At 44.2% G+C, this 19614-nt stretch overlaps 1 protein-coding gene across 3 annotated transcripts; it reads right to left on the reverse strand.

Annotated features, from left to right (window-relative positions):
- Positions 1-851: 851 nt before the first annotated feature.
- Positions 852-13132, reverse strand: LOC120386231 (trichoplein keratin filament binding). 3 transcript variants are annotated; one of them, XM_039505328.1, is made up of 12 exons: positions 12718-13131; positions 12033-12243; positions 11132-11188; positions 10060-10128; positions 7640-7813; positions 6557-6669; positions 6160-6226; positions 5682-5854; positions 4559-4640; positions 4103-4288; positions 3587-3730; positions 852-2672 (listed from the first exon to the last, which is right to left on the reverse strand). In XM_039505328.1, exons 1-12 carry the CDS (start codon positions 12906-12908, stop codon positions 2640-2642), a joined length of 1500 nt encoding a protein of 499 aa, XP_039361262.1. In that variant the 5' UTR covers positions 12909-13131; the 3' UTR covers positions 852-2639. The 3 variants fall into 3 exon arrangements, with proteins under 3 accessions (XP_039361262.1, XP_039361264.1, XP_039361263.1); XM_039505330.1 differs by having other exon boundaries at positions 12033-12304; positions 12718-12852; XM_039505329.1 differs by lacking the exon at positions 10060-10128 and having other exon boundaries at positions 12718-13132.
- Positions 13133-19614: the final 6482 nt, after the last annotated feature.

Genomic DNA, 19614 nt, shown 5'->3' on the forward strand with positions numbered 1-19614 from the left:
GTCTGTCTCAACTGCTGTTACAGATGGGGATGTGGTAGCAAAGGGCCATACGTTATACCTCTGCCTGGTTCCCTAACTGTAGAGCATGAATATCCTCAAAATGAGTTCAGCCAGTTAAATTACAAAACTATAAAGGATTGAAAACTGCCAATAAATTCAGCTACTTCTCTTACTCCTTCATTCTGCCTCCATCAAACAGTCAAATTTTTTATCAGGCTGTAATAACCCATCCTCGCCACTTCAGGAGTGGCTTTGGCAGGTGATGAAGGAAATCCTGCACAATATAAAACTAAAAGCCACCACTGACAGCTGAAAGGGGACTTATAGCAAATGAGTGCTGGGGCAATATGAAATGTAATGGTGCCCAGTTGAACTACATCTAAGTTTTATTCTGTATTTTATAAGGCCAGGTGTACTCTAAAAACTCTTCCTGGTACAGTGATGTTGCTTAGGGGTGTTAATTTTTGGTGACATTTTTATATTGGCAAAGTACATTTGGTAGCGTGGGTCATTTCATGTGAGGAACTGGTGTGAGCTATACAGGCCAAGGCACGTCTTTGCTGGTAACTGCACCTCCACTAGAAGGATTTGCCACTAGAGCTATACCATCAAACCCTTTGTCTAAGGCCAGGTCCACATGAGAAAGTCTGACTTCATTCATCTAATTGTGTTTTGGTGCTGATCTTGAATTGAATCATGAACATGGAATGTATCTCATACCATTTTCCCCTCTTGAACCTCACTATACCCTCACCACCTGTGTGCTGATTTACATATGGAAATTCATTCAACTCATGATTTACTTTTGCAAGCTGAGAAGAGCTTCTGCTACTAGTGTTTGAATTAACAAGGTTCTAACTCCCTGTAATACACACTGGGTCTCTACTAGCAGAATGAGGGAATCTTCCAGTACAACTGAATCCACTAGCCTCAAGCAAATGTGTAGAATCTGAGTTGCGTAAACATCATTGTCCATTATAGTCGATTAAGTGAGACAGCTGCACCAACTTTATGTTCATAGCAGTAGTTACTTTAACTGTTGAGCTCAGTCACATTGCTGCCTTCTATTGCAGTGAAATAATCTGCTTGCAAAAATAAATGGGAAGATTAACCCACAACTCTGTGGAGTGAAAGTACTGGATAAGCTTGATGAATTTCAGGCAGCAGTTGCTCCTATTTCATGTTTTCCTTTTAAAAATACACATGATGTCAAGATCAGATTTTTACAGTAGAGGATGCAAACCTCCAGGTGCACAGCAAGGCTCAGACTAGCACTAACCACCTCTTTACTTGGGCTTTCTGGAACTACTGCCCCACCTCACTCCATGTACTAGGTTCTCAGTCTTGGTAAGCACACAACACCCAAACCAGGGATTTCACACTGGTCCCTAATGTAGCTGTGGGGTAAGAACATCTAACATAACATTGGTTTGTTTATAGCTGTTTTCATATGTTAACAAAAGGCAGAGTAAACTCAACTGGCCCTCCTAGTGCAGTTGAGTAGATTAGTAGGAAGAGGTAGTTTGAAGCAACAGCCACCACCCTACTCCTGTACAGGCTGAAGCTCTGATTCCAGCAGCAGAGATGAGCTGTAATGTCACTGAAGAGCTCTGAACCTCATACAAAGGTACAGTTAGGGGGCAGGGGAGAAGAATCACTTCTCCCTTTAGTGCGCTCTTCTAGGGTGGGAAGAAGGATGAGCTAGCTTTTTTTTTTTTTTTAATTAAAGAAAAGCCCCACTTTCAAAGCCCTAGGAGTGTCTAATTTCAAACCAGTGGCATCCATTGTGAAAGCCAGTGCTGCATTGTTCACGAGATAGCTGGTAATAAGCACATCCAAGGCAGGGCTCTCTCTTTGAAAATGAGATGGTGTGTGAAAACTTCAAAGAGTAAATCTAAACCAGACAAGTAAATATTTATTAAAATCTTTAAAGTCCTAGATCCTAAATGAAACTTGTCAACAATTGACACCCTGTGGCATTGCAATTCTCACAAACACGGTTTTACAATGCATGGGGATAAGGAAACACAGGAGGGATTTCTGGGCAAACATTACTTAGGGTTAATAGAAAAGGCATGATGCTAAAGAAACCCTTTCTGCTATAAACAGCAACAGTCAGTGGTTTAGTATCATTGATTCAACTGGGTTGCGTTAGTCAAGAATACATGCAGCTATTTTAAAGCTTTCTGCATATTTACTCTTCCACCACTGTTTTTCCTGGTTGAAGTGCAGGTGGACAGTCGACTTTGCCTTACATGTTACATCATGTCACTTCACAGCTTCTAAACACTGGAAGCAGCTGGAATGGTGTAGGGCCCTCTCCACACTTAGGATAGTATTTTCAAGTAAAGCTCCATTGGCCTACCTCTGCTGCTGCTGCATTCAAGGGAAATTTGACCTTGACTTCAAGGGGAGAATTTGGCTGAATGCTTTTGAAAACTTCACCCTTCATTTGCACTGAGCACAGCTCCATCAGCTTCATGGACTATTCCTGACAATTTCATGATGACAGCACCTTGATTCTTGGTTTTGAAATATTCCACACCATCCTGATCTTTAACAGGCACATAGCCTGCAACATCGAGTCCTTCATACTGATGCTACGATGCTCACACCTCAGAACTTAAGGGCAACCCTTCTCAGGTCCAAGCTGTTTTTGGACGACCACGGGGCTGGAAGAAAGTCAATAGCAAGAAGTCCCATAAGAATTTTACATTCAGAATTAAACTCCCAGGCACGTAATACTCAAAGTGCTGGCCCCTTAGTGGACATTCTGGTTTGTACAGGAAGTACCATGTTCTATTAATGGACAAGACAACACCCTTCATGAAAAGCCATCAGTGACTTGGATAGTCACTTCTCCAAAGAAAATCGGAGTGCCAAGCAATGAGAGTGTGTCAAAGGTTACTATCACTGCTATGGTAAAGGGAGAAGAATAAAGCCACTCTGCCATATCATCTAGAATTAGAAGCCAGCTGGCATAGGACATGGTTTTTTCTGGGCATGTAGGAAACTTTTCAAAACGAGTTTGTCAAATGCAACACTCCTGCTGCCAGAATACTAACAGGGTCCTCTTTCTTTTGCAGCTTTTTTGGGTTCTTAGGCAGAGAAGGGGATGTTAGGAGCAGCACTGAATCATCTGGTGATAGCCACACCCTAGTGCATGGACTGAACTAGGGATATACTTTGAGGCACTTGTGAAAGATCTTGCTTTAAAGACTTATAAAATGACTATCTGCAAAAGACAGGAAACGGTCAACGCCTGAGACAATACCGTGGCAATCTGAACCTTCCAGAGACAGTGGCCACTTTTCATTTGGGAGATCGATTAGAAATGGCAGTGTGGGAGAGGCAGTGAACTTGCAATGACATAACAGAGCATTTTTAGGTGTGAAACCTTTGCCCACCTCAGGAGCAGCTCTGACTTTTCCTGATGTAGAGGAACTGTGCTCAGAGGCAATTGCTGGTTACTCTCTGCGGCATGCTGACCTCCATTGTCAAACACCATGAACTACCTGGGGATGGAAAGTTAGCGTGGGCAACATGCTTGATTCCATCTGGTCCTGCCAAGGATCCTGCTCCTTACCTTACTGGGATAGCCCCGCTCAGTCATGCGCTTGGCCTCTTGCCGCACTAACTCCTCACAGTGCTGCTCTGCCAGCCTTGCTGCCTCCTCCTCCTCTTTCTGGCGCTGTAACTCTTCCTGCTCTTGGAGGTGACGTTCGGTAAGCTGAGTATTTTTAAAGATATGCTATTAAAGTGAGATCACAGGTAGAGACCCAAACTAAAAGGGGGGAAAAGGTCAGGACTCAAGGCTTGAATCAGTGTCAGATCCATCCTAGTTAATTGGATACTTTAATATGGGGGCAGGAGGTTACCTGACTAAGCGCCAGTTACATCTGCTTGTGTGTGTACTCTACCGTTGCTAGCAAAATTGGGAAAGTTTCAGTAGAAAGTTACCGAGAATCTTGTTCTGACACTAAGGAATCTAAGCGCATTTTTCCATGCAGTAAAATCTAGCAAAACTGGGTAAGCAAAGTAGATTTGCTAACAGCATCCTAAATGACCTGGGCTGCAGGTTTGATGAAGACCTGGGCTCTACCTGGGACTCCAGCTCTTGTTTGCGAGCTGTTTTTAGTTCCTCCTCTTCCTCTCTCTCTCGACGAGTTAGCTCTTTTGCCTCCTCAAGCTCTCTAATCAGCTCTTCCCGGTATTTTACACATTCCTCCTGGGCATGTCGATTTAGCTCCATCTTCTCTTGGATCTGACACAGTCTGCCTGCAAGGACCTGTTTGGAGTAAAATGGGGGATGAAGGGAAGAAATAGGGTAAATAGAAAGAAAGGGGCCAGACTCAGAAACCAAACCAAGCAGATCTTTAACTAGACAGTTAACCCAGTTCTCAGAAAATACACTGGGCCAGCAGAAAAGTCCATCCTCTAGCACAGAGCTAACCAGCATGCCTTTCTGAGCCTCTAAGATGTATTCTATGTAAATAATACACCCATGTGAAAGTCCTTATTTCAGCCAGCAGAGTAATCACTGTAGAGAAGGCACCACCTCATTCATCAGTCTGTCTCTGGCCTTCCTCTCTCTCTCCCATTCCTCTTCTCTTTTTTCCCACACTTGTTTAGCTTCTTCCCTGAAGGGGGGGGAGAGAGAGAGAGAGAGAGTGTTGATCTCCAGCATTATTCCTTGCAATAAAGAGAGACAGAAACAGAGAAGCCTTCAATACCTTATTTCCTGCAGCCTCTCTAGTTTACATGTGTATGCAGAACACTGCAGGAAAGCAATTTGTCTGTTATAAACCTTATGCTCAGGAGTGCTCCTGCCTCCAATAGGGATGGGAAGCCAGGGCCCTGCCAGAAAATTTAGTTTGCAAAGCTTCTCTTCCACAAGTGCATGTCTAGCAAAGAAAGTTCCTCTGCAGCCTGACTTGTCTGGGCATGAATCATCATACCGACTCCTCTAGCTTTCACTGAGCCAAATTCTGCTCCCACTCACACCCCATGGAAACTTTTTGAAGTCAGTGGGGTTACAGTGGATTCTCTTTCAACTTCCATCTCTCTTGAGAAACAAAGGAGACAACACACAACTTTAGAAGTCATATGTAGGCCCCAAAGCTCATTGGCTGGATGATCAAATGCTGGTTAAGTTCTTGTCAGAAAAGTCTGACGAGTCGTGATGTGGATGGGCAAGGATCAGACTTGTTCACCGTTGCCAATCCATTACTTCTAAAAATAGTTGCTCCCTGTTTATTAACTCTAGTACTAGTTGCAGCAAGAGAGACGGATTATGGAATCGCTCCCATCAAGGAGAAGGAACCAGAAGGTCTTAATGCTTTTCAGCCAAAGGAACTGCGTCCTTTCACCTTAATACCCTGGTGCTACCTCCACATTGTGACTGGATGGCTAAACCATTCAACAGAAAAGATGGAAAGTAGAAAAGGACCTAAAACCCATCCCTACTTCTGTAACACAGGACTCTAATCAACCTTTCCTTCTGCCAGACTAACTAGGAAGCCAGGAAGAAGATGGCTTCTAGTTGTCCCTTCCTCACCTGTGTGTATCAACAAAGTAACATTTACAGAGTTCTACCAACCTAAAAGAGGATGTTTTTAAAGGGAATCATTCATCACATTTAAACTCTCTCCAGCAACCTACAGGAGGCATGTCAGACTCACCTAAAAATGGTCTCCAGTTCTGCCTCTCGTGCCTTTTCTAACTGGAGCTGCTCCTCAATTACATGTTTCATCCAGGCAGCATCTGCAGCAGCCCGCTCCCGTCTAGCAGAGTGGAGGCGTTGGTCCTCATCTTCTTTCTCTATAAGGGCTAATAGTATTTGCCTGTCCATCTCCTAGAGAAAAGCCAGAAAAGTCACACACAGAGCAGGTTTTCAAACCTTGTTGCAAGTAAATTCTCAATGTGCACAAACATGCTAATGCCAAAACTGATCACAGACTGGAAGCTCATAACAGAGCCTCAGCACCACTCCTAATTTCCTCTTGCCTTAATTCCACCAGGGGGAGATGGAAGGAGCTTGGTAAGGCTCTGGACAGACAAGAGATATGCAAACAAAGTAATCAACATGTAGAAGCAGCAGTTTTTAGTGCAAGAAGAGTGTACTACATAGAAGTTAGGTGACCTCTGGTCTTGTCTTACCAGCTCCTGTTGTATCTGCTGTGCACGTCTCTTTAGTTGGGCATTATACTGATGTCTCAAAAAGCGACTAGGAAAAAGAGGATACAAAACCAGACTAGCTCCAAAGTCCCATGTTCTCTTTTAGCAACATTCAGAAAAGCAACCCATGACTAGTACCATCTGTAAGCATTGGTGGGGGAACAGTTCTTACTGCGTTAGTGCAATTTTTTTTCCTCTTGTCTATTTAAAGTGCTAGCCCATCCACTGCTCTGGATTTTCCAGACATACAATATTAAGTAAATTAACATATACAGCCCACAGTGACACTGATAATATTCCCATATACAGTAAGTGCTACCATGGACACAGGAAAGGCTTTCTCCCAACAACCACAGCATTGAACTATACCATATCATACCCAAGCTCCAACTTTTTCCTGCATGCTTCCATTTGCTTCCTCTCTTCTTCCAGCTCTTCCAGCTCCCATTGCTGTTTTAGTAAATTATCTTGCTCTTTCTTCAGTTTTGTTGCCTGTTATAAAAGGAATAGCATTTCAGGGAGCTAAGGTCTCCAAATTCCCCATCCATTCTCAGATTCATTATAGTTACAGGAGGGCAAAAGCAGCACAGAGAACCAGTTACACAGCACAACCTTTTATTTTCCATCAACACTGGAGTAGCATCTGCAATTCTCTTTATCCAGCACTACCATTAGAACAGGGTAAGTTCTTCAGGATGTACTTTCCATATAACAACCAGGCCCATTGAAGCAGCTTGACTCAATGACTGGTTGGTCCTTGTTGACTGAGCAGTAGCCCTAAAGCCTGATCCTGAGAGTTCCAGTAGGAAATAAGGAGACGGGAAGAAGATAAAATCCTCCCTGACCTGGAAGTGTTCTCAGGTATTGGCAGCTAGCAGCATGAAACACTCTTGAGACAAATTCCTTCCAGCAGGAGGCTGGACCTCACCTCAGAAGTGAACCTCTGTTTACTGCCAGCAGTGGGATGAACTTCTAAGAAGAACTAGACTCTCTTTCAAGTGGTTTCTTTTTGGGTATGGTAAATATCCCACACTAGTCTCACTCTTGCCTTAATGTGTTAGAATATTGGAGACATAACTAGGAACTCCTGTTGGAAAAAAGCCTTCATGCTTGATGAGGTTCCTAAAACAACCCTCCTTTCTCTGAGGCAACAGATGAAATCGGGGTGCTCAAATACTTGAGGAACACATGAAGGCCCAGGGCTAAATCTCACTGAAAGTAGCAACATGCAGGTAGAAAATAAGGAGCCATTGCTAGCAGAACCCATGTCACATCCAATTAGAACCACTGGCCCTGCTGCTTCACCTCCAGTGTTGAGAAACAAATTCAGCCAGAATCATAACATTGGCCTGCCCTCTCCCTTCTAGGATTCCAGAACAAACTCACTGCTCCGGTATCTCCCACCTGGACTGGAGGCTATCAAGTGCACTCTGCTTCAGATGAGGAGAAACTAAATGGTTACCTCCATCTCCCGGAACTTCAGTTCTTCCATTTGTTGCAGTAATGCTTCAGCTCGTTTCTTCTCTTCCAGCTGCCTCTTTTCTTCCTCTTGTTTCATTCTTTCCAGTGCTTCCCTTCGGGCAAGTTCATATTCATTTTCATACCGTCTTTTTTCTTCTCTTTCAGTTGCTTCTTGCTGATTGAGCCCAAACAAAAGGTTTAACGTAATAACTGTAATTCAATACCAAATCACATGTATTTCAACTAATAGAGTGTTTTATATATACAAATATTCTAACATTTTAAAAGCCTGGGTTATCAGTCACTTCAGTAGAAAGCCTGATTTTTCAAACATGTAGAGCACCCAGTGAGCCCCTGGATTCCAACATTTTTTTAAATTAGTTCAAAGCCTTATGCACCTCTAAAGGGATCAAAGAGACAATGCTGAAATGGCGCCCTCTTTATTTGAAATAATGTTCATATCTGTGTGATGCTGACAGACCAGGTGCCAACTCCATGCTAAGGCCCCTAAGCTTCACTGAATACTGACAAGTACATAGATGGAAACTAGTCTGGCTCACCTACGTGTTACTATTGTTAATATAGACATCAGAGTTAGAAGAATGCGTTCAGACTTTATGAAATGCTTGTAGGATGCTGCATGTATTCACAGCTTATGTTGGTACCCCATGTTAAAAGGTAATATTTAAGTGTTTGCTCTACAACTGTAAACGCCCCTAGTCTGAAGAGAAGCATTAACAAATATGAAATACTAATATACCACAAGAGGTGTCATCTCCTGCCCAACAAAAGACTTTGTTGATTGCTCCCCATGAAGAGGAGACATGCAATAGTTTGAACTTTGGGGGATGGGAATAAAAATCCACATCAAGAAGAAATTGTTATCCCTGTGCTGGCTGGACTTCAGGGAGAAGGCAAAACTTCAAAGTATAAGCACGAGATCCCCAGCTGTTTAGCTGGGTAAGCCCTAAAGGACATACAGAACCTGCACATTACGGCAGCATCTATTACCTTTTGGAACCTAAGATTATAACTCATTTGTGTGTGTTTACCTACTTTAACCTAATAACTCTTATTTCCTTTTCTTAGTTAGTAAACCTTTAGTTTATTATAGGATTGGCTACGAGCATTGTCTTTGGTGAGAAACCTAAGGTACAAATGACCTGCGGTGACTGGGAGTAACCTGAATATTACTGGCAAAGAGTCCTGTGGCACCTTATAGACTAACAGACATATTGGAGCATGACAGGACTCTTTGCCGCTTTTACAGATCCAGACTAACACCGCTACCCCTCTGATACCTGAATATTATTGTGATATTTTGGTGTAACGGTCTATCTATCATAGTGGCAAGATAACCCAGAGTGCCCCAAGGGACTGCCTGTTAAGGCTGTTATAGTGCCTGAGGAGTTCACACTTGATACTTGGTTGGTGAAATCTAATTATAGAACATACAAACAAGGGCACAAATTCCAAATTGGCTGTAAAGTCTGCCCTGTAGTTGGCCCCCATGTCCATGAGTCATTCCAGGAAGCCTGATAATCTGTACTTTCACTGCCAATGTAGCCATCTGCTGTGGGCTGCCTCCAGACTAACCAAAGAGTTAAATAAGACCTTGCTTATTTCGATATCTGAAACTGTTAAGTTTGACAAAGTTTAGTTTGTGGTGTAGGAACAAGTTCTTGAAGATGTGCTCACAGGGGTACTGCATTTAGGGCTCTTAGGTTGGAACAGTGCCATTGGTGCCACAACAAATCATGCAATATATTTAGTCTACTAAGCAATGCCACTGATTTTATATTATCAGGAAAACAAACCAGAAATAAAGCCAGAAAGGAGATTTATATACTTGCCTGACAGAGAAGATGAGGCAGAATTAAATTGCAAGATCCTATCTTCATGTAAAACAGTGAGGCACCACTATACATTCACTCACAACTGAGTAGAAGAGAGTATTTGGCAGTCCCTTCCACTTCTGACAATACTAATATCTATCCACAGGAGGTGGAAGGCTTGTAAATCTCTACAGAAAGCAAGGTTTCCCAGCGGGAGGTCAGATAAAATAAGCATTCCTCTCCCCAACCCCAAAAAACCCAAATAGTATCTGCTTTTACATTTCAGCACTCTTCCCACAGCTAAGAGGTACCAGTATGACTTAGAGCGGCAATTCTCAAACTGTGGGTCAAGACCCCAAAGTGGGTTGCGAATCCATTCTAATGGGATCATCAGGGCTAGCATTAGACTTGCTAGGGCCCAGAGCCTGAGCCCCACCACCTGGGGCCGGGGCCCAAGCCCTGGGTGGTGGGGCTCAGGCTACAGGCCCCCCTCCTGGGGTCATATAATAATTTTTGTTGTCAGAAGGGGGGGGGTCACAGTGCAATGAAGCTTGAGAAATCCCAGCTTGGAGCAATCCTAGCGTACCTGCTTCTTTTCTGTTAGCTGATCGCCCCAAACGTCTATCACATGCTTCCTGTGGAGCTCTGACTCAATCTGAAGAAGGGAACATAGAGATCATCACAAAATCAAGTGGTGCAGTCCGGTCTCCTATTCTGTACTATGTCATATGAAACAGGCTCTAAGAAACTATGATATGGATTGCCAAAGGTCTGCAGACAGAGAGAAATAACCAACTAGTAAGCACATCATTCCCAGACAACTGTCTGCTCTGGGGTAGCCACTGTGCAACAGCAGAATCCCCTGGGTTTGGCTGTATCAGGGAGATTCTCAGCCTTCAGAAGAGGAGACTAAATGATCCCCTGTCTCAGTTGAGATGCTGGTGAACCTCTTTGGCCAAGGAAGGTTAGACAGGGCTCTGTGGAGCCTACTGACACACCCCTACCCAAGCCATAGCTGTCACTGCTAAGGATCAGATTGCAGCATGGAACACTGAGCAGCAGAATTCCTTCCAGCAGATTTGCCCACCACCCCAGAAGTGAGCCTTTATACCAGTAGTTGTGGCATGTTTTACAGCCAGCAGTGGGATGCTCTTTCTGCCAAGGTCTGAACATGCAACTGGTACAGCCTTCCTCAGCCCCTGCTAGCCCTAGGACTCCGGTAGCAATTCCAAGCACAGGACTAGTTGGGAATAATCACAAATGTTAAAGAATATAGCAATAAGCAGGCAGAGTGGAGGGCCAGCAGAACAAAGGCTAAGAAAGCACTTTAGTGGTACAGGATACAATTTGCAAAAGAATCAAAGTCCCTTAGGAAGTTTCCAAAGGGACTTAGCGGATAAAATTTTCAAAAGCATCTAAGCCTATAGTACAAGGCCAGAGCCAAGTATCTGAGAATCTTGCTGTCTGTCTAGTTTCTAGCACTGGCATCAACCTCACCTCACAAGAAGGTGCTTCTACTTTAGCGATTGCATTTGAGGGTCTGCAGAGTCGGTGGAATAATTTTCTTGGCTTGACATGTGTTACTTCATTTTTAAAAATCTAAAACCTGATTTAGTATACACTCAGAACATTAGTGAAGTGATCCCAATAATTATCACCTCTCGGAGTTTGGTATTGTTCTTCTTCCAGTGTTCATACAGCAGCTCTTCAGCCACCTATCAACAAAACATGAGAGTCAGACCACAGCAGAGTAGATCAAATTTTAACAAATATTACAATCTCCCAAAACATCAATTAAGTATGATCAAGGTTGGGAAATACAACACTAGACAATCCCCCCACACAGCTAGTGAATACATCTTTGGAATGTTACTAGATCCATTAAAAAAAAAAATTAAAAAACACTCAGTTTAAATCAAAGGGACTGGCCATCCCATCAGCATGTCAGGAACATATACTATTGTAATTATATGGGGGGAGGGGGATTATTCTTATTACAGCTTAATCCTCCAATAAGAGATTAAACCCCAGAATTTTTAGGCATATTACTGGATAGAGTTATCTGGCATCTCTCCTCCAGGGGGCTCTCCAAATGCTTTGCAAACTCTATTTAAGGACTGACTCATCCACCAGTGACATGCAGCCAATTCATGGTTCAGAACCACCCATGGAACCAGCAACAAGAGGGAAAGTGAAGAATGACTGCCCCAGTTAAAACTGCTGCAGCAATATAAACTAGGCTGAATATAATTAGGATCTCAAGGATAGCACCCCAGCTCTTACAGAAAGTGCTGAGGGATCTTCAATAGCAAGATGTCAAGACTAGTTCTTCCTCTCATGTTGTCTGACACTCAGTTAACCAAGCCCAAAACAGGTATTTAGAAATCATGAGTTCCCTTTCCTGCAGGACACAGAATCAGGCAGACACAGGGGACACTTGTTTCTCTAATCAAGTTTTAAATCAAAGAGAGACTTACCCTGAGCCCCAGGTATGAGAAGGACAGAAGGGCACCCCAGCTCAGCCTACACACACATCTCAGATCACTTCTCACAAGTTACCTTTTTCCGACGCTCTTCTCTAGCAGATTTCAAATCTTCACTTCTCTCTCTGATCTTGTTCAGATCTGACTCCTTGTTCAGTCTCAGCTCCCTGAGTTCTGCTGTTAGCAATTCTCGCTCCTCATACAAAAGTTTCCTAAGTTGTTCTCGTCTCTGCTCCAAGCTGATTTTTTTTTCCTCTTTCATTTTCTCACAGTGATATGCATTCATGCTACCAAAGATACACAGTGGAAGAGAGGATTAAGCATCCTGCTAGCCTAGAGTAAGAGAGTCTGCAAAACAGGGGACCACGGTCAGTCTAATGACACAGACCACTTGCTGTTCCAAAAACCTTCTCAGTTTACCAGACTAAGAAGAAAACTGGACCTGCCAGTGTCCGCTGCCTCCCATACAAGGGCATGCACAAGTCCTTCTGCCCTCGTTACAGGAATGATGGCGATGCCCCAAGCCCTAATACCAGAGGCCCTAGTGCTGTGGCTCTCAAACTTTTGTCCTGGTGACCCCTTTCACACAGCAAGCCTCTGAGGGCCCCCCCCCCCATAGAGTAAAAACACGTTTTAGCACCATTCTAGATGCTGGAGGCAAAGCGGGGTTTGGGGTGGAGGCTGACAGCTCACAACCCCCAGTTTGAGGACCGCTGCCCTCGAACACAAAGCCCTGAGCCCCCGGCCCGGCCCGGCCTCACCTCTGCTGATAGGACCGGCGCGAGCTCCACTGGCTCTGCTTGGAGCTGCAGACTCCGGACTGTGTGAAATAGCGGCTGTTCCGCTCCCACTGCTGCCGCCAACGGGCCTCCTGGTCCCGCTGCCGCACGATCTGCTGCTCCAGGGCCCTGCTCCGGCTGGCCCAGCAGGAGGGCAGCGTAGGCAGCGCCATCAGCGCAGCGCAGCGCGGGCGCGCGGAGTCACCGCGGCTCGGCGGGGCGCAATCCCCCGGGGCTGGCCGCGGGGAGTCCCGCTCGTGCCCCCGGGCGAGATGCAGCCACCGGCTGCGGGGCCCGAGGCGCTGCTGGGCTGCCCCAAGGGGCCTTGACCGACAGAGCCCGCGGGGCGGCAGCGGGTGAGGGGCGGACTCACTCCGAGCGGCGCCCGCCGGGGAAACAGTAACGGCTTCAGCACTTCCGGCCTCCGCCGCGCAGCACCATGGCAACGCTTCCGGGCGGGGCTACGGGCGCCTTCGAGGGACACGCTGTCCTTGCCCCGCAGCTCAGCCTCGCCCCGCTCTCTCCCGTCCTGTGCGCGCGGGCGGTTTCCCCCGCCGAGCCGTGCAAACCTCCTCCACCAGTGTGTGCACGCACACATCCCCCCCCTCAGACCCTTTGTGCTCACACGTTTGCACACACACTCCCACTCAGACCCTCTGTGCTGCTCACACACACATTCCCCCTCAGACACTTTGTGCTCACACGTTTGCACACACACACTCCCACTCAGACCCTCTGTGCTGCTCACACACACATTCCCCCTCAGACCCTCTGCTCACACACGTTTGCACGCACACATTCCCCTTCAGACCCTCTGTGCTGCTCACACACACACTCCCACTCAGACCCCCTGTGCTCACACACGTTTGCACACATACATTCCCACTCAGACCCTTTGTGCTCACACGTTTGCACACATACATTCCCACTCACCCTTTTGATGCTCACAATTACATGCACACACATGCACTATTTGCACATGCATGCAGACTCTTTGCACGTACAGTCACATTCACTCTGCATGTATTTTCATTTTGAACAACAAACACATTTGAAAATCTGGCCCTTTATTGTTTAACAAGCCCAGCCAGATATTCAGGAACGTGAAGGACTCACTAACCTGTCACTGTTACTTGTATTTGTAAAGTCCCTGCTTTGTGCTGGACTTTCTACAAGATACAGAATAAGACATCATCCCTCCCAGGAGCTTACACTAAGTGGATGGATGGTGATCAGACACAGTAACCCCCACCATGAGCCACAGACAATGCAGTTTACTAGCGCTGCTGGCTTTTTACATCTATTTCCCTATATTGGATTGGCTGGCAGCATTTTATCCAGTGTGGGAGGAGCATTTAAATAGGTATTGTAGAAGGAGTGGTTTACTTTCAAGGGGGATTAGAAGGAAGAGAGTGTGGTCTCACTGGGCTAGGGAGAGTGCTCCAGAGGTATCTGAGTAGTAGGAGAATGCAAGGATGAAGAGAAAAGAAGAGGTGAGACAGAATTAATTCCATGGGCAGACACCTGCATTTTAAAGGGTCAATCTTGAAAGTAAAGTTATGTATTTAAATTTGCCTGTGCTGCTAATAACACCAGTACTGTTCACCCAGGATTTTTCACCATTTATGACATTTGTTTGCTTTTATCATTCCAGGCAGGATGACCCAGAAGATGGACTTGTTAGTTTTCCTTTTCCTTCCAACCAGTTTTACTTGCGATGAGGATGGGATGGGAGTTACGATGTTAATTAGTACTGGGAGGGATGACTCTGCAAAGACTCGGGTTATACCTCTGAGCAGACCCAGGACAAAGGAGAAGTTTCCAGTAGCCTGAGCAGCAGACACAAACTGACCTGAGGGCTACTGCAGTAATTGAATACATTGTGATGGGCCTTCTCTCCTGCCTTGTGAGCGCATTAGTAAATGCTACATTCTTGATTGTCATGAAGCAGCCTCAGGTGAAATAATTGAGGTTTCAAACACTGCCGGGGAAGGTTTAGTGCCAAACCGAACACCAATTCAACTGAATTTTGTAAAAAAAAAAAAAAAAAAAAAAACCATTGATATTAGGCATTAGAAAGCCTTGTTTTTATAAATACCTAATTTTTTGGCCCTGAATTGACTTGAGATGTCTCTTTCTAAGATAAAAAAATACATGTGAACATTTTAGGCACCTACATTACAGCCTTGCACTCAATGTGACAGTTAGTAAATCATGCTCTCTTGAGTCTGACCTTACGGAAACTATTTCTTTAGCAGGGAATATTGAAATGGCTGAATTGCCTTCAGTGTCCTGTGTGCAGAATAGATGGGTTTCAGAGATGAGCCAGTATTCAAAAGGAACGGAGCTGTCTGCATGTTAACCTTTGGAAAGCAGGCTGTATGATGAGCAAAGCATTACAAAACAGCCACAGGCTGACCATTAAGACCAGAGATCTAACCGGCAGTCAAGGAGATACCTCTGATAAGTCTGGCAGTACCACTGGGATGAATCTAACTGAATGGGGTTTTGCTCTGAGCTTTGAGCTGGTGCTGGGTTTTGAAAATGCTCTGTTATTGTCAGCAGTTATCACGGAGTAAGTTGAAATGTTACTTGCACTGGAGGGTTAGGAATTTAATTTCTTTCAGACCTGATTTAAAAGTTACAGTGAATGAGGAACAAGTTGTTGACAACAGCACTTGCTACAGGTGCAGGCAGTGTTGTAGTGGGGGTGAACTCAGAAAGACGAAAGGGAGCGCAACCTGGTGTTCTCAACAAGCTAGTCCCAAATCATCTGGTGTCTGTATGAACCTGAAGAAATCTCACTGATTCAAATCAACAATCTATTGATACTCACTCTAATAATCCGATGTCTTGTTGAATTCTGCATTTGGTGCAAGAACATACATAGGCTGATCATCATTATTAGTCACTTAATAAGAGCTCAGGGTTAGAATATCACTGTTATGGAGGGGGGCAAATTAGATGCACTGCCCTATCTTTAGACAGCAGGATGTGGTTGCAAGTTTCTAAGCTTCTGCATTTCCACAAAGGCTGGAGAGACTGTTCTGGTCACATTTTCTAACGGGTGGCAGGTTTTCCTGACATTGCCAAGCAAGGTTATAAACCTAATGGAGATAAGGTTGCAAACTGGATGCATTTTTTAAAGTTGGTGTTCTCATCTCTGGTTTCAAGTATCAGAGGGGTAGCGGTGTTAGTCTGGATCTGGCACCTTATAGACTAATCTCTTTGTTGCGTCTGACGCAGTGGGTATTCACCCACGAAAGCTCATGCTGCAATATGTCTGTTAGTCTATAAGGTGCCACAGGACTCTTTGTTGCTTTTATCTCTGGTTGTAGGACACCAGAAATGCAAGTCTCTCAAGTAATATTAATAATTTAGACTCATTCATTTGCTTACAGGCCTGGCCAGTAAACTACAAACCTCCCCTAAATTAGGTGCTTTTAATTTATATTATTACTACAAATCTTTCTTAAATAATCCTGCAGCAGGTTCTAGCTATAAAATACCACTCAGATATAGCAATAATCAGCAAGAAGGGCACCCTAATGACTTGAGTATGGCAAAACTGAACTACATGAACTTTCGACCTGGCTGATATAAATTCTCAGAGAGGACAGAGAGCTCATACTCAAGAAAGGACCATAGACTTGCAAACAGAAGTCAACAAACTCCAAGACATAGAACAAACGATTCCAAGTGAATCATATTCCAAATACCTTTTATTCACAGTTTATCATCTGTTCACACTCCTTCTTGCTGACAGGTCCAAGTTCTTCAGCTAGAAGTTGTAAAGAAGACAGAGATTGTGCAACTAACAAATACAAGTGTTTGTGGATTGTAGGCAAATAACTCACACTTAGCTAAATATCGCATACAAGTCATGAACTCTGAATACCTGTGACATCAGAATTGCTTCCAATCTCATTTCACAAAAACTGAGCTGTGCCATCTCTGAATTCATCAAGACAGAGAAGGAGGCTGGGTCTATCGGAGAAAGATTCCACTCAAATACAATTCAACTACTGGGCGCTCAGTCACACATGCTAGAGTGACAGTTGTTTAACAATGTAATCCCGTTTTCACATGCTCATTATTTACTGAAAAATGCTTCCTGAGCTGGATATTTCTATGATTGTTTTCTGCTTAAAGTGCTTTTGTTGTTGTTAAATTTTGAACAAAATCCAGCATTTTAAAAAAAGACAAATAGCAATAGGCACCATTCTAAAAAGGAGGTAAAAAAGTACAGAAATAGAAAGCCAGGTATATCCAGAGCTAGCATTTACAGCTTGCAAAATACATTCTCTTTATACAACTGAGCACAAAACATTTTTGGGGTTTTTTTAAGCATGCACCTAATCACCCTGAGCTTTAATTGCATGTCAATAGACACCTGTCAGTCTGGAGGCTTAAAGCAGCTATTAATATAAATTATTTATACAGTGCTCAAAGTCTACATGACACGTTATAAAAACAGAAAAGGGGTGAAATCCTAACCCTATTGACATAAATGGGAGTTTTGCTATTGACTTCAATAGAGCCAGGATTTCACCCAAGGTCCCGGCCCTCACGATCTAACAAACGAAGAGCCTGATCCTATGAGGTACTGAGGTCACACTGTGTGTGATGAGAGTGTCCAGCACCTGGCAGGATTGGGTCCTAAATAAGCTTAATCTCTTTCATAAGTGCACACTTGTATATGTGTGTTATTAGCAGTTTAAACAGTTATGCAGCCACAAATAAAATGGCTGAACAGGTTCAGTGATCTGTAGGATTTGAGTTGTTTTAGGCACTTGTTGCTACCTCATGTACTTACTGTGCCTTAAAACCTTACACCATTGTAAGGCTTTCATGCACTGTAAGTATTTATTGTGCTCTAAATATTTAAGGCAGTTTAAAGTTATCCTCTTCATCATTTGAGTTAACATAAGCACTTATGCCAACTCAAGACCTTTATTCTTTTTCTAAAACCCAGGAAATTAAATGCAAAAAATTGCACCAATTTACTATTAGTGCTGCAAAGTGCAAATCACAAAGACTCAGAAAATACAGAAATTCAGGTTCCAACAGCAACATTAACCTGATTGTGATGCACATATGCGATGTTCTGCACTTGTTTTGCTGGTTAAATGTCCTGTTTGATATCTTATTACGTGTAGCCCAGTGGGCCAGCTTACCTGTATTCCAGGCATTGCTTTGTTATCCTGCTTTATTATATTTAGTAGCAATGCAAGGAACCTCCAGGCTTTTATCCTGTAAGATTTGGCTTTAGCAGATAGTGTGAGGCTTGAGGCCTATAACCTTTGGCACAGATACATTTAGGTAACTCATAAGTTCTAGGGAACAGAAAGTAGCAAGCAAGAGGGGGATTTTGTCCAGAATACTGACATCAGCCACCCACAGAACATAGCCGACACCAGCATCTGGAAGGTTCCGGACAGAACGTCCGACCGCAAAGGTGCCATGACATCAAATTCACGTGTATGCTAATAGGGTAACATCATGTATACACTAACTGATAGAAAACGGACACCTTAAGGGGAGGAAATACAAATTAGGACCTCTATTGATTATGCATTGGACATGGCAGCGTCAGCGTAATCTACTATAAAAGTGACATCCCAGGGGCAGCAGGAGGGTGGAGAGACGTAGACCTTGTGAGGGGCCAGAATGATGGCCACTGGGGAAGATGAGGACGATGACGGTGATGAGAAAGATAATGGTTGTCTGAACAATAATGGTTAACTATGTAAGATAATGGTTAAGTTGGTTAAGAAAGATAAGGGTGTAAGTATGGATGACCATTTGTACTTTCTGTATTATCTCTATCTGCCTTGTTGAGTTTGTGTGTGTATAACTTTGCTAAATTATTTATAAATCATATATTTATATATAGAGAGAGTTCCTATAGTGTAAGTATTGCACCTGAGCACATTGGGGTTCCCAAATTATATGATAATTTTCCAATAATCTTATTGGGCCTGATCTTGGGACAAGAACCTGTTAATCCTTAAGTTACAATTATATATACTCAACTTTGGGTCAGGCTAAATATGCATACTGTAAAATGTATAATATACACCTCTACCTCGATATAACGCTGTCCTTGGGAGCCAAAAAATCTTACTGCGTTATAGGTGAAACCACGTTATATCGAACTTGCTTTGATCCGCTGGAGTGCGCATCTTGCTTTGATCCGCCCCCCTGGAGCACTGCTTTGCCGTGTTATATCCAAATTGGTGTCATATCGTCAGGGCCGGCTCCAGACCCCAGCGCGCCAAGCGCGCGCTTGGGGCAGCGTCCCAGCGGGAGGGCGGCAGGCGGCTCCGGCGGACCTCCCGCAGGCGTGCCTGCGGAACGTCCGCTGGGACCGCGGCTCCGGTAGACCTCCCGCAGATGTGCCTGCGGAGGGGCCGCTGGTCCCGCGGCTCCAGTGGAGCATCCGCAGGCATGCCTGCGGGAGGTCCACCGGAGCCGCGGGACCGGCAACCACTAGAGCGCCCCTCGCAGCGCGCCGCCCTGCTTGGGGCGGCGGAAATCCTAGAGCCGCCCCTGCATATCGTGTCGTGTTATATCAGGGTAGGGGTGTATATGTAAAACATAGAGGAGATGTCAAGTTAATGGGGTGTTGGAACCTCTACTTCTGCACTTTCTGATTTTAATTGTGCTACCTTAACATTGCATTAACATAATTTTGATATATTTAATTATGTACAGGACTTTTTATGAAATTGTGCTTTTGAGACAAATTAGTGAAGATGTATTATTATTCAGCAAGTTGCTTCTCAAGGATACTGCAGTGATAGACAATCTGATTCAGGCTTCTGTCACTAACAAATTCTATATCTATAATGGCGCCTGCCTCGCTTCATGGGATTA

The sequence above is a fragment of the Mauremys reevesii genome, linkage group 18 (assembly GCF_016161935.1).
Source record: "Mauremys reevesii isolate NIE-2019 linkage group 18, ASM1616193v1, whole genome shotgun sequence".
NCBI lineage: Eukaryota > Metazoa > Chordata > Testudines > Geoemydidae > Mauremys > Mauremys reevesii.